We start from the raw sequence: 25,870 nt of genomic DNA, 5'->3' as shown, positions 1-25,870 counted from the left end.
CAGTGTGGAGGAGTGTGTGATCGACACCACCCTCTCCTTGAGTTATAGGCTATGCAGACTTTCGAACTACTTCTTCTTCAAGTAGTTCCTCAATTACGAGGATAAGAGCGCCACTTACAAGTCCTCCCAAAAAGGAAAAATATTTGACACTACAGGGATTTCAACAGAGTTCGTCTGCATTGCAGTCACGTGCACTGACTGTTCAGCTGTGGAGGTACACTGAAATGGTTTATATATCCAAAATAATCCCCACCACACACCTTAAGTAACTTGTGGAGTGTATGAGGGACGGTCGTGAAATTTGGGTTATCACCCAGAAAAACCCAAAGCGTGACCGTGAAATTTTTATGGTGTTAGTTTCTCTATAGCATATTCTTCAATATGATACACTTTTCCCAGCGATGGATGAATTGGCTGAGATTGGTCGTAGAATGTACCTTGGTGTGCAAAACTTAAGCACGAAAGTAACTTTCACATGGTGTGTCACTGCGAAGTAACATAGTTCTATCAAACTTGGACCATACATGCAAAGAGTTCCTGAAGTATACCACAGCTCACTGAAATAATGCGGCGATCAGAAGTGAGACTTTTATTCAAAGACAGTAATTGCACTTTAGCCACTGTGATTTATGATGGTCAACTGGACAACTTTTGGATCCTCTAGCGGCATGCTACAGTATTGCTGTGTGGTTATTTCAATGTGTACCAAAACAGCAGACATGTAACTTCGAACAAACATAAAATTAATAGACGAACTTTTTTTTCGACGTGATAATTAATTTTTTATGACTGCCGCTTGTAGATGAAGGTGAAGAACGGGCCTTACACGTTACTGAAATTGTTGTCGTATACAATCTTCCATATTTGTATGACCCTGCGGTGGCTGTCTTATACGAGGTGCATTCAAGTTCTAAGGCCTCTGATTTTTTTTCTCCGGACTTGAAAGAGATAGAAACATGCGCATTGTTTTAAAATGAGGGCGCGTTCATTGTCAATACGTCACAGAGATGGCAGCACCGTACAGCAGATGGAATTTTACCGCCAGCGGCGAGAATGAGAACTGTTTTAAATACTTAAAATGGCGACGATTTCCTTGCTTGAACAGCATGCAATCATTCGTTTTCTGAATTTGAGTGGTGTGAAACCAATTGAAATTCATCGACAGTTGAAGGAGACATGTGGTGATGGAGTTATGGATGCGTCGAAAGTGCGTTCATGGGTGCGACAGTTTAATGAAGGCAGAACATTGTGTGACAACAAACCGAAACAACCTCGGGCTTGCACAACCCGGTCTGACGACATGATCGAGAAAGTGGAGAGAATTGTTTTGGGGGATCGCCGAATGACTGTTGAACAGATCGCCTCCAGAGTTGTCATTTCTGTGGATTCTGTGCACACAATCCTGCATGACGACCTGAAAATGCGAAAAGTGTCATCCAGGAGGGTGTCACGAATGCTGACGGACGACCACACGGCTGCCCGTGTGGCATGTTGCCAAGCAATGTTGACGCGCAATGACAGCACGACTGGGACTTTCTTTTCGTCGGTTGTGACAATGGATGAGACGTGGATGCCATTTTTCAATCCAGAAACAAAGCGCCAATCAGCTCAATGGAAGCACACGGATTCACCGCCACCAAAAAAATTTCGGGTAACCGCCAGTGCTGAAAAAATGATGGTGTCCATGTTCTGGGACAGCGAGGGCGTAATCCTTAGCCATTGCGTTCCAAAGGCCACTACGGTAACAGGTGCATCCTACGAAAAAGTTTTGAAGAACAAATTTCTTCCTGCACTGCAACAAAACCGTCCGGGAAGGGCTGCGCGTGTGCTGTTTCACCAAGACAGCGCACACGCACATCGAGCTAACGTTACGCAACAGTTTCTTCGTGATAACAACTTTGAAGTGATTCCTCATGCTCCCTACTCACCTGACCTGGCTCCTAGTGAGTTTTGGCTTTTTACAACAATGAAAGACACTCTCCGTGGCCGCACATTCACCAGCCGTGCTGCTATTGCCTCAGCGATTTTCCAGTGGTCAAAACAGACTCCTGAAGAAGCCTTCGCCGCTGCCATGGAATCATGGCGTCAGCGTTGTGAAAAATGTGTACGTCTGCCGGGCGATTACGTCGAGAAGTAAAGCCAGTTTCATCGATTTCGGGTGAGTAGTTAATTAGAAAAAAAATCTGATGCTTTAGAACTTGAATGCACCTCGTACCGTGCAACCTGTATGGTACATAAACAGAACTAGATTTAAGAGGCAGCGCGCCGCGAGGTTTTTATGCACTGATCAGCCACAATATGACGACCTACCTAATATCCAGTACGTCCTCTCTGGCGCGGATAACAGCGGCGGCGCGTCGTGACAAGGAATCAGTGAAGCCTCGGTAGGTCACTGGAGGGAGTTAGCACCACATCTGCACACACAGCTCACCTAATTCCCGTTAATTCCGAGATGGTTTGGGGGGGGGGGGGCGGACGATGAACTCTGACGCCATGTTCAACCACATCTCAGATGTGTTCGATCAGGTTCAGATCTGGCGAGTTGGGGGGCCAGCACACCAACTGGAACCAGTCACGTTGCTCCTCGAACCAATCCATCACACTCCTGATCCTATGACACGGTGCATTATGTTGTCGAAATATGCCGCTGGCTTCGTGAAACAATATCTTCATGAAGGGGTATACGTGTTGTTGTTGTTGTTGTCTTCAGTCCTGAGACTGGTTTGATGCAGCTCTCCATGCTACTCTATCCTGTGCAAGCTTCTTCATATCCCAGTACCTACTGCAACCTACATCCTTCTGAATCTGCTTAGTGTATGCATCTCTTGGTCTCCCCCTACGATTTTTACCCTCCACGCTGCCCTCCAATACTAAATTGGTGATCCCACGATGTCTCAGAATATGTCCTACCAACCGATAACCGATCCCTTCTTCTGGTCAACTTGTGCCACAAACTCCTCTTCTCCCCAATCCTATTCAGTACCTCCTCATTAGTTATGTGATCTACCCATCTAATCTTCAGCATTCTTTTGTAGCACCACATTTCGAAAGCTTCTATTCTCTTCTTGTCCAAACTATTTATCGTCCATGTTTCACTTCCATACATGGCTACACTCCATACAAATACTTTCAGAAACGACTTCCTGACACTTAAATCAATACTCGATGTTAACAAATTTCTCTTCTTCAGAAACGCTTTCATTGCCATTGCCAGTCTACATTTTATGTCCTCTCTACTTCGACCATCATCAGTTATTTTGCTCCCCAAATAGCAAAACTAATTTACTATTTTAAGCGTCTCATTTCTTAATCTAATACCCTCAGCATCACCCGATTTAATTTGACTTCATTCCATTATCCTCGTTTTGCTTTTGTTGATGTTCATCTTATATCCTCCCTTCAAGACACCATCCATTCCGTTCAACTGCTCTTCCAAGTCCTTTGCTGTCTCTGACAGAATTACAATGTCATCGGCGAACCTCAAAGTTTTTATTTCTTCTCCATGGATTTTAATACCTACTCCGAATTTTTCTTTTGTTTCCTTTACTGCTTGCTCAATATACAGATTGAATAACATCGGGGAGAGGCTACAACCCTGTCTTACTCCCTTCCCAACCACTGCTTCCCTTTCATGCCCCTCGACTCTTATAACTGCCATCTGGTTTCTGTACAAATTGTAAATAGCCTTTCGCTCCCTGTATTTTACCCCTGCCACCTTTAGAATTTGGAAGAGAGTATTCCAGTCAACATTGTCAAAAGCTTTCTCTAAGTGTACAAATGCTAGAAACGTAGGTTTGCCTTTCCTTAATCTTTCTTCTAAGATAAGTCGTAAGGTCAGTATTGCCTCACGTGTTCCAGTATTTCTACGGAATCCAAACTGATCTTCCCCGAGGTCGGCTTCTACTAGTTTTTCCATTCGTCTGTAAAGAATTCGCGTTAATATTTTGCAGCTGTGGCTTATTAAACTGATTGTTCGGTAATTCTCACATCTGTCAACACCTGCTTTCTTTGGGATTGGAATTATTATATTCTTCTTGAAGTCTGAGGGTATTTCGCCTGTTGGGTATACGTGCTCTGCAACTAATCTACGATTCTTCTTGGCCGTGATGGTACGTTACACAAGTTCCAATGGAGCCATGGATGCCCTCGTGAATGTTCCCCAGAGCATAATGGAACTGCTATCAGCTTGAAACTTCCTGGCAGATTAAAACTGTGTGCCCGACCGAGACTCGAACTCGGGACCTTTGCCTTTCGCGGGCAAGTGCTCTACCAACTGAGCTACCGAAGCACGACTCACGCCCGGTACTCACAGCTTTACTTCTGCCAGTACCTCGTCTCCTACCTTCCAAACTTTACAGAAGCTCTCCTGCGAACCTTGCAGAACTAGCACTCCTGAAAGAAAGGATATTGCGGAGACATGGCTTAGCCACAGCCTGGGGGATGTTTCCAGAATGAGATTTTCACTCTGCAGCGGAGTGTGCGCTGATATGAAACTTCCTGGCAGATTAAAACTGTGTGCCCGACCGAGACTCGAACTCGGGACCTTTGCCTTTCGCGGGCAAGTGCTCTACCAACTGAGCTACCGAAGCACGACTCACGCCCGGTACTCACAGCTTTACTTCTGCCAGTACCTCGTCTCCTACCTTCCAAACTTTACAGAAGCTCTCCTGCGAACCTTGCAGAACTAGCACTCCTGAAAGAAAGGATATTGCGGAGACATGGCTTAGCCACAGCCTGGGGGATGTACCGGGCGTGAGTCGTGCTTCGGTAGCTCAGTTGGTAGAGCACTTGCCCGCGAAAGGCAAAGGTCCCGAGTTCGAGTCTCGGTCGGGCACACAGTTTTAATCTGCCAGGAAGTTTCATATCAGCGCACACTCCGCTGCAGAGTGAAAATCTCATTCTGGAAACATCCCCCAGGCTGTGGCTAAGCCATGTCTCCGCAATATCCTTTCTTTCAGGAGTGCTAGTTCTGCAAGGTTCGCAGGAGAGCTTCTGTAAAGTTTGGAAGGTAGGAGACGAGGTACTGGCAGAAGTAAAGCTGTGGGTACCGGGCGTGAGTCGTGCTTCGGTAGCTCAGTTGGTAGAGCACTTGCCCGCGAAAGGCAAAGGTCCCGAGTTCGAGTCTCGGTCGGGCACACAGTTTTAATCTGCCAGGAAGTTTCATATCAGCGCACACTCCGCTGCAGAGTGAAAATCTCATTCTGCTGTCAGCTTGTCTTCGTCCCGCAGTACAAGTGTCAAGAAGCTGTTCCTCTGGAAGGCGACGGATTCGTACCCTCCCATCGGCATGTCAAAGGAGGTATCGGCATTCATTCATCAGACCATGCAGCGCTCTGCCAACGTCCAGTGCCGATGGTCACGTGCTCATTTCAGTTGTAGTTGCCAACGTCGTGGTGTTAACATTGGCACGTATATGGGTCGTCGGCTGCGGAGAACCATCGTTGCGAGTGTTCGGTGCTCCGTGTGTGTTCAGACACACTTTTGCTCTGCCCAGCATTGAAGTCTGATGTTAGTTCAGCCAAGGTCGCAGCCTGTCCTATCCTACCAGTGCACCCAGCCTTCGTCGTCCGAAACGTGTAAACGTGTAACGAGGAGTGGCCTCCCGAACCCCGACGTCTGTTTCACCTTGGTTTTGTCGGGTGATAAAGTCACTCACCACAGCAGTCCTCGAACATTCGATAAGTCGTGCAGTTTTATAAATGCTCGTGCCGGGCCTCCGGGCCATCACAATCTGCTCACAGTCAGATTCAGATTGCGCGCCTTCCCCATTCTACACACGGACAGCGCACACACTAATACTACATGCATCGTGCGTGTGTCTGACTAGCAGTCATTCCTCACCAGGTGACGCTGCTATCGCCTGGACGGATTTACATTGATAGCAGTCGGTGGTCATAATGTTCTGGCCGATCAGTGCACTCCACTTATTGGGACCTGGAATTAATTCTCGCTGTTGACGAAGTGGGGCAGTAATTTTAATAGTGCAACGTGGCAGAAAGCAAGACGAGACTCATTTAACAGCAGAAACATTAGGGTTTCTGATCACTGTGTGACTTTGGAGTGGAATGAAAAGAACATACCTATTTAGTGCCTTGAAGATGTGGGTTTTTGTACCTAGAAAACAGAATTTGCGGTAAGCTTTACTCTTCTGCTTTCATTTCAAGAAATCTGCTGCGGAAATCCATCGTTTGCTAATAGAAACATATGAAAAACATGCTCTGTCGGAAACATCGTACAGAGATTCGTTTCGATGATTTAAAGGCAAAGATTTTGAGGTTATTCACAAAATTAGTTCTGGTATGGTGCTCCACGATGTGTTACCCTTCATTCGATCCCTGCGAAACCCTACATTTCAGCAAGATAATGCACGACCGCATGTTGCAGGTCCTGTACGGGCCTTTCTGGATACATAAAATGTTCGACTGCTGCCCTGGCCAGCATATTCTCCAGATCTCTCACCAATTGAAACTGTCTGGTCAATGGTGGCCGAGCAACTGGACCGTCACAATACGCCAATCGCTACTCTTGATGAACTGTGGTATCGTGTTGAAGCTGCATGGGCAGCTGCATCTGTACACGCCATCCAAGCTCTGTTTGACTCAATGCCCAGGCGTATCAAGGCCGTTATTACGGCCAGAGGTGGTTGTTCTAGATACTGATTTCTCAGGATCTATGCACCCAAATTGCGTGAAAATGTAATCACATGTCAGTTCTAGTATAATATATTTGTCCAATGAATACCCGTTTATCATCTGCATTCCTTCTTGGTGTAGCAATTTTAATGGCCAGTAGTGTACATGCATTTTATTACAAAATACGGCTCAGAACGACGGACCTCACGAACATTTGGTTGGCTGCAGTTTGGTGACCACTGCGTGAGAGGTTTAAAGCACTCTTCTTCGTCATCGTCAACTCTGATCGGTGTGAAAAGAATGTGCAGATCCAGCTCACACCACTATGTGTTGACGGTGATACCGACCACTGCTTCAGTCCTCTGTGTTGCCACCAGGGCAGTGAACAGATAAAGATGCTTGTGTCGTTAAATTAGTAAATAAAGCAAATAATACGCCATCTGTGGTTATTTTTCTGGATATTAACTAGAATGGTCGCTATGTCCCCTGCAAGTGGTGTCTACGAGTGCTTGATTATTTGTGCAACGTACGACGGTTGTTTTTTAAGTAAGGGCCGTTTTTATTTTTAAAAAAAGATACAAATACTTTTGTAAAAAAACTTTTATTTTCTGATTCTACACACTTTTACCTATTTTTCTGCATAGTTGCCTTGTTTATTTAAGCACTTGTCATACCGTACAACTAAGTTTTTAATTCCTTCTTCAAAGAATTCGGCCGCCTGCTCCGACAGCCAAGAGTTCATCGTCGTCATTGAAGCGCTGCCCGCCAAGATGGTGTTTCAGGTACCGGAAAAGGTGAAAATCGCTAGGAGCAAGGTCGGGGCTGTATGGTGCATGGTCCAAAACTTCCTAGCCAAAAGAATCAATCAAATCCCGAGTCTTTTGAGAGGTGTGAGGCCTAGCGTTATCGTGCAGGAGCAAAACTCCTTTTGTCAGCATGCCGCGCCTTTTGTTTTGAATTGCTCTGCGGAGCTTCTTTAGAGTTGCACAGTCGGCATCTGAGTTGATTGTCGTTCCTCGTGGCTTAAAGTCCACTAGCAAAACACCGCGCCGGTCCCAGAACACAGTTGCCATAATCTTGAGCTTTGACAGCGTCTGTTTGGCTTTGACCTTGACGGGTGAGATTGTGTGTCGCCATTCCATCGATTGTCGCTTGCTTTCGGGAGTCATATGGGATACCCATGTTTCATCTCCAGTGACAATTTGACTCAACATGTCATCCCCTGTTTCCTCGTAACGAATCAAAAAGTCCAATGAAGTGGCAAATCTCTTCCCTTTGTGGTCCTCTGTGAGGAGTCTGGGTACCCACCGGGAACACAGTTTCTTAAAGTTTAGGTTTTCAGACACAATTTTGTACAAAACCGATCTTGAAACTTGTGGAAATTCCAAAGAAAGAGTGGAAATTGTGAATCTTCTGTCCTCACGAATCTTAGTTTCGACTGCAGCCACCAAATCATCAGTGATCACAGAGGGCCGGCCTGAGCGTTCTTCGTCACGGACGTTTTGACGGCCATTTTTAAACTCTCTAACCCATTGACGCACTTTACCTTCACTCATTGCATTCAAACCATAAACTTCTGTTAACTGACGATGAATTTCTGCAGCTGATAGGCTTCTCGCGGTCAAAAAACGTATCATTGACCGTAACTCACACGCGGCGGGCAATTCAGTAATCGTAAACATTATAAAGTAGCACAGCGATGCGTACACGTCAGCTACAGAGCTGCAACTTGCATCAGTGTGAACGGGAAGGATGCCGGCAAGTGGCGCGGTGGCTTGTTGCGGCGTCCGCGCGTACAACGGGACTATACGCGCGAACGGCCCTTACTTAAAAAACAAGCCTCGTATTTTTCTGACGTGGTGACTGGGAAACATCCCAACATTTGACGAAACTACAGTGGAAAATGGCCTAAAACCCACAATCTGGCGTGTCGGTGAACCAGACGAATGGTTCATAATCCAGTGCACAGATGCTATCTCGATTTGGCTCACCTCCCTGTCCCACACGCTGGCGTGCTGCACATTACGCTATGTCACCTGGTTTACATACAGCTAGTGTCCGTTGTGTTTTTACGGACGTTCCCTTATTTTCAGCAGCCACAGGGCACGCACACGGGCCAGATGTACTCGGACATGCTGCACGGGCTGGTGGCGCTGAGCAACGAGTGCGAGAGCAGCGCCGAGTGGGCGATGGGCGCGCCCGTCGAGGAGCTGCCGCTGGTGGAGCAGATCCCCGTGCTGCACCGCCTGGACCACTCGGTGCACACGACGCGCCTCTGGGCGCTCGCCAACGCGCGCCGCCTCGCCTCCGCCTGGGACGTCGCCAAGTTCTTCCTGGTCAGCCAGGCCGACATCGCGCTCTGTCTGCGCAAGCTCCAGGAGCTGCACGTGAGTTCGCACCCGTAGCCAGAGATACTTGGGCAAAGTGGCGATACACCTGCCACTGAAACCCTGTGTGCTATTTGTCTTACACTAGATGCCCCACAAGGTTCCATCTTAGCGTCTGTACTTTTTCTTCTATAAATTAGTGATCTTCCATCAGTATCAGTCACTACGCTAAGACTGGCTCGATGCAGTTTTCCAGACCTGTCACTTCCCAGTTATTCATTTCAGCTGTATGTCTTCATCAGATGTGACATGTCCCACAAGGTTCCATCTTAGCACCCATATATTTTTTCTCTGAAGTAATGGCTTGTTATAACTATTAATAATTTATCCTAAGGTTGCTCCGATGCAGTTCTCCATTCCTGGTGCACACAAGATATCCATACCAGCTGTATGTCTTACATGCGACTTCCCATAAGGCTCCATCTTATGACCTGTACTATTTATTTAGTCCGCGATTTTTAAGCAGTATCATTCATCTTAAAGTTGGTTTGCCGTAGTTCTCCAGTCATGTCACTTGCCATACATCCATTTCATCGGCTCCATCCTACATCATCAGCAACCTGCCTTATTTACCCCCTCAGTCCAAAATAATTTCTAGACTGGATTAATAAAAAAAACAGAGAAAAATTAAAATAGTGGTTTTAATGCTTCAGGAGTCCTACATAGCCTCCCTCCCACCTCCTCCCACTCCACACCCTACCCCCCCCCCCCCTCCACTTGAGTATGACGCATAGAATGTTGATAGAACTAACTGAAACTTCCAGAAAAGAGCTCTGTGATCTTCAATTCGTACGACACTTCCGCGCCTCCTGTAGTCTTTGCGACCCATCAGAGACCCAGTCCGCTCTTTGTAGTTTTGTGGTTGGTTCGTGTTGATGACGCCGAGCCTTGTCATCTTTTCCAGAAAAAAACTGTTCGCATTTTGCATTTCAATCAATTCACGGCAAGCGTCCATGTGTCGTTGTTTCTTTTCAAGAGACGTGATGTGCGGAACAAACTTTGTACACACTTTTCTCTGCTTCAAAACGTTCTGGAGAGTGTCTTGAACACTTGATTTAGAGGTGTTGCGTTATTGAGATTTGTGGCACATCATTGTTGACACACTACGGCCACACGTCCACTACTTAACACACACAGCCTGCGCACAATTTTATGGTCGAATGCACATCTGTTGCTTACAGTTGTTAGTTGTAGCAGCCACCGTACTTATCGCGCTGACGTCGCTTATATTACAGGACTAAAATCAGTGTCGTGACTTTCTGGACGGACGATGTATTCCTATTTAAGTCTATCCCTGAAATTCTTTCTTTCCACCGTCCACTGGAAGGAAACACTCATTGTATTCATAGATTTTGAGTAGGCTTGTGAAAAGGTGAAATAAAATGCCTTTCAGTTTTAGGCGTTGTGATGTCAACCGAAGTTACTAAAATGTAGCGTAATTTCGTTCATCGTATTCATTATTTTAGAAAAAATGGCTCTGAGCACTATGGGACTTAACTTCTGAGGTCATTAGTCCCCTAGAACTAAGAACTACTCAAACCTAACCAACCTAAGGACATCGCACACATCCATGCCCCAGGCAGGATTCGAATCTGCGACCGTAGCGGTCGCGCGGTTCCAGACTGTAGCGCCTAGAACCGCTCGGCCACCCCGGCCGGCCATTGTTTTAGAAAAGCCTGCAGCATTGTCATTCATGATTTAAGTAATGAAAAACTGCACCAATTACTTATTTTTTATGCTTAGCACAACGCGTTTCCAGAATTTACTCTAATTTTCAGCTGCATTTGTTTACATGAATAATTTTGGTGATGTTTGCATGTGCAGTTCTCAGTGTCAAACTACACAGTGAATATGATAACTGCTGAAACTTTCATAACTGTTTACGTTTCTCAATCGATAATTCAGTAGTCAATTGTAGCAGAAATAAATTTTATAGTTGACAGCTTTATGTGTACAATGTAACATTTCTGACAGTGTATAAACTCTTTGTGAAACCATAGTGTTGTAATATCTTTGTAGCTTGTTTTGATTACTAAACCAGACAATGTAAGTGATGATTGACGTGCATGTGTGACATTCTGTGTAATGGAGGAGGCACAATACCTGTAAGTAGATAAACAAAAACACTATTTCTAACATTAGCATATAAAAACACTCCAGGGTTTACTTTGTCCGAGTTTCCGATTGCAGTATAACCTCAAAAAGACATCTATAATGAAAGAAAGAGAGGGAATCACACATGCAAACATCACCAAAGTATTCATGTAAAGAAATGTGTTTGAAAATCAGAATAAATTTTCGAAATACTTTGTGCTAAGCGTGAAAAAATAAATAACTGGTGCAGTTTTTCATTATTTAAATAATACTTAAATATGAGTGCTTCTGTAACGGACTGGTGCAATAGGTCAAACTCAAGATAGGTTAAGGCAGAGTTGCTCATTGTTATCACTGCTGTTTAAGTTATAAACTGGTGAGCCACTGAGGAAATTGAAGCACTTTTTCGACGTTGGGATTGGTTGTCACAGAAAATAGCATCATACTAGTCGCTAATAAGATATCATGGTCGTCTATAATTAAGAAAAATTTACTTGTGTACTTAATGAAATAGAACGTATGCTAGGTGATGGCTGTAATCTGTACATAAACCAAAGGAAAACTAAAGTGATCGTGTGAACAGTACATATGTATATTGGATAGCTAAATGTTATATTTGGGCACGAGACTTCTTATTCTGAGCTGCACTGAGCAAGGCGACGAAGTCATTAACTTACTGGATTCGTATTAGAGAGAAGTGAGGTTCAAATCCCCATCACGTTATATTAATTTAAATTTTCCGTGGTTTCCTTAAATTTCACGTCAGGTGATTTACGGGCCGATTCATTCGAAAAGGCCACGAACGGATTTCTGCGCCGTCCTTGTTTAGTCCAATCACAATGACTTCGTCGTCGACTGGGTATTAACCTCTAGTTTTTTTCTGCAATGGCTGACAGCTGGTGAGGAATCATTTAGCATCGTATATAAGTCCGTAAAAGTGGTACACGAATATGCATTGTACAAGAATGGCGCAAAAAATCAGATCTGGTCTTTCTGAAAGAACCATCCATTTTAGTGATTTAGAAAGACAATGGAAAATCTGTACCTGGATTACCAGATGGAGATTTAGTTACACTACTTCGAAAATGCTAGGTCAGGGTCCTAACCACTGCGCTACTTCAATCGGTGCTTGACAAGGGCGTATGCACTCAAGGGTCAGTCTGTGGTCCAATCTTTCTGTCTCTAGTAATTGAACTCATCCTCCGAATTTTGGAACAGGGCAAAAATACACAAACATTCGTTTCAGAGGGAGATAATATCGTAGCGTTGGTTTAAGGGACTCCAGGGCTGCTCTAGAAGAGAAAGCTTGCGGTATGCTGTAACGCGCGAGAGAATGGAGTCCACAGAACAAACCATTGAGAGTCATAAAATTATGTAATTGGTATTCAAGGGGAGATGTGAGAGAAACGCAGGTTAGGGAACGTAATTAACTGTAGCTAGGATTGTACCTCTAAGGGGAAAGGAATTTTATCGAACATATCGCTTACTCATGTGTTTGGAACCACCCCAGTAGGCTTGTTACTTGTTCATCAGAGAATCTAGATAATTCATAAATGTACACTACTGGCCATTAAAATTGCTACACCAAGAAGAAATGCAGATGATAAACGGGCAATCATTGGACAAATATATTATACTAGAACTGACATGTGATTACATTTTCACGCAATTTGGGTGCATAGATCCTAAGAAATCAGTACCCAGAACAATCACCTCTGGCCGTAATAACGTCGTTGATAGGCCTGGGCATTGAGTCAAACAGAGCTTGGATGGCGTGTACAGGTACAGCTGCCCATGCAGCTTCAACATGATACCACAGTTCATCAAGAGTAGTGACTGGCGTATTGTGACGAGCCAGTTGCTCGGCCACCATTGACCAGATTTCAGTTGGTGAGAGATCTGGAGAATGTGCTGGCCAGGGCAGCAGTCGAACATTTTCTGTATCCAGAAAGGCCCGTACAGGACCTGCAACATGCGGTTGTGCATTATTCTGCTGAAATGTAGGGTTTCGCAGTAATCGAATGAAGGGTAGAGCCACGGGGCGTAACACATCTGAAATGTGACGTCCACTGTTCAAAGTGCCATCAATGCGAACAAGAGGTGACCGAGACGTGTAACCAATGGCAGCCCATACCATCACGCCGAATGATACGCCAGTATGGCGATGACGAATACACACTTCCAATGTGCGTTCAACGCGATATCGGCAAACACGGATGCGACCATCATGATGCTGTAAACAGAACCTGGATTCATCCGAAAAAATCACGTTTTGCCATTCGTGCACCCAGGTTCGTCGTTGAGTACACCATCGCAGGCGCTCCTGTCTGTGATGCAGCGTCAAGGGTAACCGCAGCCATGGTCTCCGAGCTGATAGTCCATGCTGCTGCAAACGTCGTCGAACTATTCGTGCAGATGGTTTTTGTCTTGCAAACGTCCCCATCTGTTGGCTCAGGGATCGAGACGTTGGTGCACGATCCGTTATGGCCATGCGGATAAGATGCCTGTCATCTCGACTGCTAGTGATACGAGCCCGTTGGGATCCAGCACGGCGTTCCGTATTACCCTCCTGAACCCACCGATTCATATTCTGCTAACAGTCATTGGATCTCGTCCAACGCGAGCAGCAATGTCGCGATACGATAAACCGCAATCGCGATAGGCTACAATCAGACCTTTATCAAAGTTGGGAACGTGATGGTACGCATTTCTCCTCCTTATACGAGACATCACACCAACGTTTCACCAGGCAACGCCGGTCAACTGCTGTTTGTGTATGAGAAATCGGTTGGAAACTTTCCTCAAGTCAGCACGTTGTAGGTGTCGCCACCGGCGCCAGCCTTCTGGGAATGCTCTGAAAAGCTAATCATTTGCATACCACAGCATCATCTTCCTGTCGGTTAAATTTCACGTCTGTAGCACGTCATCTTCGTGGTGTAGCAATTTTAATGGCCAGTGGTGTAATAGATACTGGCTGTGTAGTATCGTCCAAAGAAGGCATGAAGACTCTGCCTAGTTGACCTCCGATCAAGAGGAAAACATCGGCTAGTTAAGACACTAGAGTGCCTCACGTCATAGAAATACACTGTCATTTGTACGTCACGAGAAGAGTTTTGTAAAGGAAAACATCAAGTGATGCTTTAATATTTCAAGACAGTTGTGAGTATTCGGCAAATTACTGTGGCTGTATAAAGTTACGAGGTGTATGAGAAAAGTAATAAGTCCGACAACACTGCGAGCGATCTGGCAACATTGTGTTGTCGTACCTGTATAGACCAGTGTGTTCATCGCTTCCATATGCTCAGTCCGAGTTTCACCTCCAGACAGCCATCACGTGATTTTTGAGAGCGTCATCAGTGAAGTAGTGTTTTCTTGAGCGTTACGAAAATGGAAGAGCGGAATTCAGAACAACGTTATGCCATCAGATTTTGTGTTGAACTTAGGTTGGTTGGTTGTTGTGGGGAAGGAGACCAGACAGCGAGGTCATCGGTCTCATCGGACTAGGGAAGGATGGGGAAGGAAGTCGGCCGTGCCCTTTGAAAGGAACCATCCCGGCATTTACCTGGAGCGATTTAGGGAAATCACGGAAAACCTAAATCAGGATGGCCGGACGCGGGATTGAACCGTCGTCCTCCCGAATGCGAGTCCAGTGATTGAACTTAGGGAATCCACGATTGTGACCCTTCAAAAGTTGAAACAGGCCTATGGAGAACATTCCTTAACAAGAGCACAAGCTTTCAGCTGGCACAAATCATTTTTGGAAGACCGAGAACACGTTGAAGATGATCATCGCTCACGGAGACTTTCAACTTGAAAAACCGACAGAATCGTCGAATGTGTGCGGGCTCTTGTGAAATCAGTAGATCTGCAAATGTTCCTGACGGGTGTGAAAAAGGCATTGGTCTGATGTCTGCTAAGGGTGTGGAGAAAAAGATTACGAAATTCGGAAAGACACGTTCTTTTGAAATACAGTATGGCGGAGGGAGGAAAGCAGTTGATCTGATGTCTGTCGAAGATGTGGCCACAGCATTGCAGGAGGGATTGAGCTGTGCGCGGACAACTGGCCGCACGTTGGACATGCTTGCGAATATGGTGCATAAAGTCCTACGAAACATGTTCCATTATTATTCATACAAAATCACCCTTGTCCAGGAATTGCTTCCTGCGGACCTGCCAGAAAGACAAACGTTCGCTCCTGGGATATCTTGCTTGCATGAAAGCGGTCAATGAATGCCCATGCAACATTTTGTTGACAAACTAAGTCCGTTTCCATCTCCAAGGACCTGTCAATACGTAAAATTACAGAATGTGGCCAACGGAAAATCAGCACGCACTTCAACCGATACCATCCATTCTGCAAAGGTGATTGTGTGGCGCACGTTGACTGCATCGTTTATCGTAGGACCATATTTTTTTCGAGGAGATGAGTCCTGCGGGTCCTGTTATCTTTCCCGTCACTGGTAAACACTATGAGAGCCTTCTGCGAACCAACTTCATTCCAGCCCTTTAACAGCGTGGATGTGTAATCAGAATCATTTATAGAAAGATGACGCTCCTCTACATATTGCACAGCCAGTGAAGCTGCTGCTTCAGAAGCATTTTGGAAACGGTAGTCATCATTTTCCTACAGGCTGGCCGTCCAGATCACTTGATCTCAATCCATGTGGCTTCTGACTGTGGGTTTATCTGAAAGAAGTTTTGTTCCATCCTCCAACTAGGAAAGTAGTTGAACTGATGGCACGTATTGCGCAACGCGGCCCCTGAGACACTGTGATCTGTTGTGGAACACACTGTTTCTCGATTTCAACTTGGGGCACAAAACGGTGGACAGCATATTGCGCTTATCTTGCGCCTATCTCACTACAATTAGAAACCTATGTAATTTTGCTTTTTATGCGGGTTTCGGTCTCAGGATGATTAAAAATCGGTCATGCACACGAACCGTGTAATATGCAGCTCATATGATAGCCGTTGTATTGCGATTTATGTGTCGTTTGTAGCCTACCCCATTTACGTTAAGACGCTTCACCTCCATCTGTCGGTATTGGTAATTTTTCTCTCTCTCTCTGTCTTTTTTTTCCACGTCGTTTCTCCCTGCGTCAGTAATATCCCGTTCAAATTTGACGTCAGTATGAGGATTAGCGTTTTGAAACTGGAACTTTAATTACGGACGCACTGTACGAGGTGTGGCTAGAAAAAAACCGGACTAGTACTGGTGAAACAATAAAACGAATGCAATAAGGCTGAAAGTCGCGTGGCCTGTCACGTGACTCTCGCTCCGCCTACTGCTCGAGTTTCATCTGCCTCCTGCACTCAGTCTGCCCGTGGCGTCTGTTTTAAGTAGTTGACGTTTTGTCTGTGCGTCGGAAAATGTTGAGTGTACAGAAAGAACAGCGTGTTAACATCAAATTTTGTTTCAAACTAGGAAAATCTGCAAGTGAAACGTTTGTAATGTTACAACAAGTGTACGGCGATGATTGTTTATCGCGAACACAAGTGTTTGAGTGGTTTAAACGATTTAAAGATGGCCGCGAAGACACCGGTGATGACACGCACTGGCAGACCATTGTCAGCAAAAACTGATGCAAACATTGAAAAAATCGGTAAACTTGTTCGACAAGATCGCCGTTTAACAATCAGAGCAGTGTCTGAGTTAACAGGAGTTGACAAGGAAAGTGTTAGGCAGATTCTTCATGAAAGTTTCAACATGAACAAAGTGTGTTCAAAAATGGTTCCAAAGTGTCTCACAATTGAACAGAAGGAACGCCGAAGAATGATTTGTTCTGACATCCTGGAAAACACTGAAAGTGATCCCACCTTCTTACAAAATGTTATTACTTGCGATGAATCGTGGTTTTTTACTTACGATCCCGAAACTAAACGCCAATCGATGCATTGGAAAACTCCTGGTTCTCCACGACAAAAAAGAGCACGAATGTCAAAATCGAAATTCAAGGCAATGATGATTGTTTTTTTTTTTTTGACATCAAAGGGATTGTGCACATTGATTGGGTACCAGAGGGACAAACAGTGAATCAGCATTACTACATTAGCGTCCTGGCTACCCTACGTGAGCGAGTACGGAGAAAACGGAACGATTTGTGGAGAAAAAAGTCATGGATCCTTCACCAAGACAATGCCCCAGCTCACAGTGCGTTGTCAGTGAAGACGTTTTTGGCAAAACACAACATTCCCATCTTAGATCATCCACCCTACTCACCTGATTTGGCCCCCTGTGACTTTTTTCTTTTCCCTAAAGTCAAGTCAGCTTTGAAAGGAACTAGATTTGAGACTGTTGAAGCAGTAAAAGAAAAAGCGACGGAAGTAATGTATGGACTTACCGAAAATGATCTGCAGCATTGCTATGAACAGTGGAAAATTCGTATGGAGCGGTGTAGAGACCGAGGAGGAGATTACATTGAAGGAGATAATATGAAATTGTAAATAATTGTAAATAAATGTTTTTCCGGCGTCAGTCCGGTTTTTTTCTAGCCGCACCTCGTATTGCGCTTATCTTGCGCCTATCTCACTACAATTAGAAACCTATGTAATTTTGCTTTTTATGCGGGTTTTGGTCTCAGGATGATTAAAAATCGGTCATGCACACGAACCGTGTAGTATGCAGCTCATATGATAGCCGTTGTATTGCGATTTATCTGTCGTTTGTAGCCTACCCCATTTACGTTAAGACGCTTCACCTCCATCTGTCGGTATTGGTAATTTTTTCTCTCTCTCTCTCTGTCTTTTTTTCCAAGTCGTTTCTCCCTGCGTCAGTAATATCCCGTTCAAATTTGACGTCAGTATGAGGATTAGCGTTTTGAAACTGGAACTTTAATTACGGACGCACTGTATATGACGTGGCTGTACAATCCTTCGTGCCAAGCGAACAATGTGTCTATTCTCTCGGGCGTTAGTCGCTTGGGGCCGTTAAGATGCTGCACGGCGTTGAGTATGGCCCTTCATAACTCGTCGTTTCCGTATTCGCAAGACTAGCGGCGATGTAACGGACCGGTAAACCGCAGTCTCCACACCCCACGATTCTGCCGCTGTCGAATTTCGACACGTTCTGGTAGCCTTTCCTCCTTCCTGCACGAGGGATAGCACTATGTTCTTACAAACAAGAAACAAACAGATGCGATTTGTGAATGAAAAACACGCTAGATAACCTTTCTTGATATACAGAATGCAGAAGGTGTTACTCCTACCTGCTTTGTGCGGTTGCTCAGAAATATTAATCATTTGAATATCCAAGCAATCCATTTTGACGTTTGCGTGCCGTCTTCGGGCTGTTGCAGTTTTAATGGGCAGTAGTGTCATTTACTTAGAGCTAAAAGGCGACGTAGAGGAACATCTGAATGGGGGAAACGCAACACTTACGAGCACACAGTCACTCACCAAACACAGCACGACTCATACGGAACACCAGTCTACGAGAAAACTTCGTGAATCTGAACTGTTCATTAGAAACTCAATTTAGCGTAGAAAACTTTGAACTACAGGGTGGCGCACGAAATGTGTTACCATTTTGTTTCTGAATATAAACTTTATTGTCAATACAATCTGAAAGGAACATATATTACAATGAAGAGCCGTCCATGGAGATTTGTTCAAACTCAGCACATGCCCAATATGTCCACCATTTCGTTTTCTAACTTCCTTCAAACGAACAATGAAGTTAGTGATTACCCTACGGCACATGTCTTCCGTAATTTCACTGCAAGCTTGAACAATAAGTCTCCTGAGCTCCATTAAATCACGTGGACGCTTCGGGAAATTTTTTTCCTTTAGGTACTACCAAAGAAAAAAGTCACATAGATTGAGGCCTGGACTATTGGGGGGCCAATTTTGTCCGTCATTGAAGCGACCTGGAAACCTGAGTGAAATGATCCGCATGTCGAAATGCTCGAGTAAAAACTCCAGCACATTGTTTGCAGTATGTGGCCTTGCTCCATCTTGCATGAACCACTGCGTGTTGAAAGGCAAGGCAGTAGCAAGAAGCTGTGGAATGAAGCTATTGCGAAGTATGCTCAAATAACGCTCGCTGTTCACAGTTTCTTCAAAGAAAAAGGGTCCAATAAGTCCGTGACAGGAAATTGCTGCCCACGCTGTAATCCTCGGAGCATAATGTTGTCGTTCATAAAGCACTTGTGGGTTTTCAGTGGCCCAAAAGCGTACATTTTGTTTGTTAACCACACCGTCTAAATGAAAATGCGCCTCGTCTGAAAACCAAACGTTGTTGAGAGTTTCTTCCCTATCCTCCGCCCACTGAGCAAACAGTAGTCTATGCTGCTTTTGTTCTTCAGTGAGCGTCTGTGCACAGGTCATCTTGTATGGGTACATATGGAGGTCACTTTTACGAATGCGTTGAACGGAGCGTCTGGATATTCCCAGTTGCACTGCTGCCTTTCTACACGATTTCCCGGGACTTCTCTGTACAGCAACTCGTACCGCTTCAATATTCTCCAACGAACAAACAGACTTAGGCCGAGGTCGCTTCGCTTCCAATACTGTTCCTTCCTGTACAAATTTGTCATACAACCTGTGGATGGTCTTCTTGCAAGGGACCCATCGTGTGTTAAACTGTTGCCGAAAACGGCTCTGAGTCACAACAAGGCTTTTCGTTTCATGAAAAAGTAACACAAGTGTCGATCGTTGCTGTGTCGTCAGTCTTCCATTGTCAGCCATTGCTGCGTACTAGTCTCCTGGCGGCAGTATCGTGAATTATACGTCATTTCGTAACTCATTTGTTTTTCCAAGCTCTGCTGGTACAGCTGTAGAGATCCCAGCGGGATGTCTAATGCGCGTCGTAAACTGTGAAAGAAACAATTGGTAACACATTTCGTCCGCCACCCTAGAGTTGAACACGGAATACGTCAGTTGGTCTGTAATGCTTCCTAATTATGTGTGAAGTGCCACTGCAAGTGACTATGATGCCAGAATAGCTGCTGCTGCACCTCGCCGATCACCACGGACGTCACACTTACACAAGCGACTGGCGAATACAGTCACACGACGACAGCATCAGAGGAACACAACATGATTGCGACCTCATGGCAGGATGTAACATTAAAAAAGCTATATTTAAAACGTCTGGATTAATATTTGAGAGAAGACCATATTATCAAGTGTATCTTAGTTAACTGTGCAACACCTGTTGTTTCTGAGGACTTCTGCAGTCAATTGTCTGTGAATAGATAAGAACAGGGAGGTTTCAAAACCACAGTAAATCGGTGGTAGGAAAACACTTGGATATGTTGATTAGGAATTATTGTACTCCCTTTCTTTTGATTTACTTAGTAGTTTCCCTCTTTGTTCTATACATGTTTTCTCTGTTAAGCTGTAAACTCTTTTCATTCCAAACGGATTTTTTATGTTGATTCTGAACTGTTCAAATTTACAATAACTAAATGTAGCTCAGTATAATATACCAAGAGAGTAGGTCAAAAGTGATGCACTAAATACGAGGGCTATCCAGAAAGTGACAGACGTTTTGGTCTATCACGGTGGTGGGCCACAGCCGCCATCTTTGTGTCGTAGCCTGCCGGACCGGCCGAACGGTTCTAGGCGCTACATTCTGGAACCGCGCGACCGCTACGGTCGCAGCTTCGAATCCTGCCTCGGGCATGGATGTGTGTGATGTCCTTAGGTTAGTTAGGTTTAAGTAGTTCTAAGTTCTAGGGGACTGATGACCACAGCAGTTACGTCCCATAGTGCTCAGGGCCACTTGAACCATTTCTTTTTTCTTTTTTTTTTTTGTGTCGTAAGTTTCCTACACTCAGTACGCATCCAGCGTTGGTAGAGTGTGGTCTGTTTATGTGCAACGTTGCTTTCTGTGTTGTGTTAAATTGTGCACTGCAATAGAAAATCCTGCCACTGTTTTCTTGTAAGATGGGGCAACACATCTCGCTCGCACAATGAAAGCTCTGCTTAATGGAGCTTCCTACCAACGTCTTATCTTCAGAGGTTTTCCAGATGCATGGCCAGCAAAATCGTCTGATATGAATCCATGTGACTCTTGGCCCTAGGGATATCTAAAAAAAACGCGCTTACCAGGGACACGTTCGGTCTCTACCTGATCTGAAGGCCAATTTGCAGAAACACTTTGTTCGTATTTCACCGGAACTGCTGCGAGCGATAGTTGATCGCGTCGTTTTACGGTTGCAGCATCTCGTAGACGTCTCTGGTGCTCATATTGAACAAATTGTTTACGCGGCAGAGCATAATAGAATCAACGTTATATCTTTCTCACTTGTTTGACCTTTTCTTCCCCCTATTCCTACTCCGTTATATGTGGAAACATTTCTATACGTCTTTCTTGCATTCAAAAAATGGTTCAAATGGCTCTGAGCACTATGGGACTTAACATCTGAGGTCATCAATCCCCTAGAACTTAGAACTACCTAAACCTAACTAACCTAAGGACATCACACACATCCATGCCCGAGGCAGGATACGAGCCTGCGACCGTAGCGGTCACGCGTTTCCAGACTGTAGCACCTAGAACCGCTCGGCCACATCGGCCGGCTCTTGCATTCATAGCGTCGGACTTGCACCTAGTGGCCAAAATTGGAACTAATGTTTTTCTAGCGTAAATCGGCTCCTCGTTAACGCTTTAGAATATCTACAAAGTTTCGCTGTCATACGATAATTACAGCCGACACTGGACCTCTGTGAACAGCTACACTTTAATTATAACCACCCAGTGCATTACCGCAAGACTGACCATACAGGTCGGTGTCTAGAATTACTCAGCGAACAAACTCGCTCAGATATTTGCGTTGACTCGGCCTGACTTACGTCGCATACTGTGCCTGCCATTATATACACTCGTATGCACGAACTGAAGGGTGACACGTACAGAGGTACGAACAACTCCACCTCGAACGCATGCCCCCACTAACGGCACACAGGGCATATGCGCGCAGTAGTATCTCGAAGTATGGAAGTAGGTTGGCTGGATTTACAGGTCATTGTTCATGTCTATACTTAATTGGATTCTTCTTATATAGTACCTTACGAAGAGCGAAGCGGTAAATGGCAACTAGTACACACATCTTCTAGATCAAAACAAGACAGTCCCTTTCATGAAGGCATAAATCATCCCACAAAGATGCTCTGGCAATGGGCAAAATGAGAGATTGTTTGCAGTTCCCGGGCCGGACGTAGTGGCCAGGCGGTTCTACGCGCTGCTACGGTCGCAGGTTCGAATCCTGCCTCGGGCATGGATGTGTGTGATGTCCTTAGGTTAGTTATGTTTAAGTAGTTCTAAGTTCTAGGGGACTGACGACCTCAGAAGTTAAGTCCCATAGTGCTCAGAGCCCTTTGAACCATTTTTGAGTGTCAACGAGGTTCTGGAAGGTACCGACAGAGATAAGGAGTCCTGCTGACTCCAGTGCCGTAGCCAGCTGCGATAGGTTTCTCGGTTGGGTATCAACGTCGCGAACAGCCCAGTCAAGGTGATCCCAAAGATTCTCATTTGTGTTAAAATCCGGTGAGTCTGGTGGCCAGGGGAGTACGGTAAACTCATACTGGTGCCCTTCGAATGACGCACGTACACTTCGAGCTGCGTGGCACGTTGTATTGTCCTGCTAGTAGATGCCATTGCGCCGAGGACAAAGCATACTTCATGTAGAGGTGGACATGGTCCCCAAGCATAAATGCAAACTTGTATTCACCGATTGTCCATCCCAGAATGATGAGATCACGCAGGGAATGCCACGATAGCAATCCCCAGACCATAACGCGCGCAGGGTGCTTGCTTTCAGACGTTTCATGCCGTACACGCCATCGCCCATTTGTCCGATAAGGCGTAGGCCAAAAAAGTGTTACCTTGTCCTCATAGCATTGCACGTATTTATTCCCCTTGATCATTGTTTATTTGTGAAAAACTGCAAACAAGAGAGGTGATAAATTGCAAGGCTGCCTTGGACCTGCTTAAAACTAAATTTTCTTCTTTGGTTCGCACTATGCGCACTCAGCGGACATTCAGTTGCGTTTCTGGCGTGCAGTTTCCAGCCTTCGTCGCCCCTGAACAGCAGCCAGCACGGGTGCATGAACCAGGCGCCTAATGCGGAGGCCCATGCACAGCAACGTTCGCTGGACGGTTCTTGAGGAGCACCGTTCATAGCTCCTCGGTTCATCAGGGCGGTCAGTTGTTCAGCAGTTGGCTGTCTATTCGCCCGTACACATCTCGGCAGCCGTCGTTCACCTCTGTCATATATATATATATATATATATATATATATATATATATATATATATATATATATGGATATGGTGTCTGTTCTTTCTGACATGTCCAAAAGAACAGACACCATATCCGTAACAGCATATACGAGGGACGTTTGAAAAGTCCGTGCAAAGTCCGAGAGATGGATCACCGGCGCGTATCGAGGTCATATTTAGTTAGTAGCATCTTTGAAAAGAACGCGCACCAAGTTTCAGCCATATTGGTCTATTTATTTGTGTTTGGCATTCGTGTGAATCAAGGAAGTCGAGTGATTGTCAAAAAATGGACGAAGAAGAATGTCGTGTGGTGATTAAACATTACTTTATGAAAGGCAAAACGCCTCAGGAGACTAAAGAGAAGCTTGATAAACATTACGGTCACTCTGCACCTTCGATTAGAACACTTTATAAGTGGTTTCGAAATTTTCGGAGTGGCCATGTGGGCACAAGTGATGCTGAACGTTCTGGACACCCTATGGAGGTTATAACTCCAGAAATCATTGATAAAATCCATGATATGGTGATGGATGACAGAAGAGTTAATGTGCGTCAGAATGCTAGTGCTGTGGGCATCTCGAGTGAACGGGTACATAATATTTTGCATAAACATTCGGACATGAGAGAGCTATCCGCAAGATGGGTTCAGCGTTTGCTCACGCTTGACCAAAAACCGAATCGTGTGAAGTGTTGCAAGGATTGTTTGCAGCTGTTCAGGAAGAATCCGCTGGACTTCAAGCGTCGTTTCGTCACTGTTGATAAAACGTGGATACATTACTATACTCCTGAGACCAAACAACAATCTAATCAATGGCTTACCAAGGAGAATCTGCACCAAAAAGGCGAAGACCAGTCCTTGAGCTGGAAATGTTATGGCCACTGTCTTTTGGGATTCGTAAGGGATAATCCTCATCGACTATCTGGAAAAGGGTAAAATTATTACAGGTGCATATTATTCATCGTTATTGGGCAGTTTGAAAACCAAGCTGCAAGAAAAACGCCGGCGATTGGACTGCAAAAAAATCCTTTTCCATCACGACAATGCACCAGCACACACCTCAGCAGTTGTGGTCGCAAAATTAATGGAAATAGGATTCCCACTCGTTTCACATCCCCCCTATTCTCCAGACTTGGCTTCCTCGGACTACTATTTGTTCCCCAATTTCAGGAAATGGCAGGCGGGACAAAGATTTTATTCAAACGAGGAGGTGATTACAGCAAATAATAGCTATTTTGCGGACAATTCCTATTATTCAGAAGGGATCAACAAATTAGAACAGCTTTGGATGAAGTATATAAGTCTAAAAGGAGACTGTGGTGAAAAATAAAAAAGGTTTACCCCAAACACGAAAGTAGTTTTTATTTTTGCACGGACTTTTGAAACGCCCCTCTTAGTTCTGGCAATACCGGCCATGACCTTCTTCTTATGTGCGGATGCACACTATTCCCCGAACTCTTACGGGACTTGGTAAGAATGTCTTTCACGAGTAATGAGTGTGTTGGGGTGGGACACTACGAATGTAGTGTGTGGACATACAAGGTGAGAATGCGGGTCTCGCGGGTGGCGTGCGCGAGATAGTCCCTGCAGTCGCACTATACTCTGTGCCCTCGGTAGCTCAGATGGATAGAGCGTCTGCCATGTAAGCAGGAGATCCCGGTCGGGGCAGACATTTTCAGCTGTCCCCGCTGATATATATCAACGCCCGTCAGCAGCTGAAGGTATTAATATAATTCTAATTTAATTCTGTCATATATGGCTCTTGGTGCACCAAAGTTGCCTCGGTGCTGGTTTTGGATAGCGCCATTTTTCCATTCAAGCTATGCTTTAACTACAGCGGCACGTGAACAGTTAAACTGAGCCCATGGCCCTGAAGCCAACGATTATATCCTTTCGGATGTCATTCTACAATGACTCCAGTAAGTTCCGCATCCGCCGCCCGACACGCTTTATATAGCATTCACTGCTAGTGCTGCCAGCTATCGTCAGTGAGACGTTGTTACACGTTGATGTCGAGCACAGGCGTGGTCAGATTGATGTGATTGGACCGTTCGTAATCTGTAATCTGACTTCCACATATAAAACAAAGAAAACTGTGGCTTTTTTTTTTTTTAATATAGGTGTGAACCCCCCCACGCTCGCACAAGCATGGTGACCAACTCAAAAGGTCTACTGTCACCTATGCATTGTTAGTGTTTAGAATCGAGGAGATCGCAGGAGCGAGGAACTGCGATGTTATCCGTACGTCTGGGTAGGGTTACGCATTAATACGGGCGCATCTGGGTGATATAAGTGGTCGAAAAAGCCCGACAGAGTCAAGCTTGAAAGAAGAGCGGTTTGAAGGGTAGAGGGGAAAAAAGTTCCAAGGCAAGTACCAAGGGGAAAAAAACCTCTGCGACAGTGTCAGGTTGGGTAGTAAGGGCAGTAGAGGTTTCTTGCTATCTGCGACAGATCGTGCAAGGGAAGGTTACGTTAGTGGTTGGGTATCATGCATCAGTACCATAGAAGCAATGGCAGATTGTCATGGAATGATC

At 45.1% G+C, this 25,870-nt stretch overlaps 1 protein-coding gene across 2 annotated transcripts in view; it reads left to right on the top strand.

Annotated features, from left to right (window-relative positions):
* LOC126251829 (uncharacterized) overlaps positions 1 to 25,870 on the top strand; it is a 364,384-nt gene that overhangs the window by 239,342 nt on the left and 99,172 nt on the right. Inside the window, exon 9 of one of the 2 annotated variants that reach the window (XM_049952492.1) lies at positions 8,729 to 9,019. In XM_049952492.1, coding sequence (XP_049808449.1) covers positions 8,729 to 9,019 — 291 coding nt within the window. Of the gene's footprint in view, positions 1 to 8,725; positions 9,020 to 25,870 lie in introns of both variants that reach the window. The other variant, XM_049952491.1, reaches the window with a different exon arrangement.

Source organism: Schistocerca nitens, chromosome 4 (assembly GCF_023898315.1).
Source record: "Schistocerca nitens isolate TAMUIC-IGC-003100 chromosome 4, iqSchNite1.1, whole genome shotgun sequence".
Classification (NCBI taxonomy): Eukaryota; Metazoa; Arthropoda; class Insecta; order Orthoptera; family Acrididae; genus Schistocerca; species Schistocerca nitens.
Note: the sequence above shows the minus strand (reverse complement) of the source record. Positions and strands in the feature narration are given on the sequence as shown.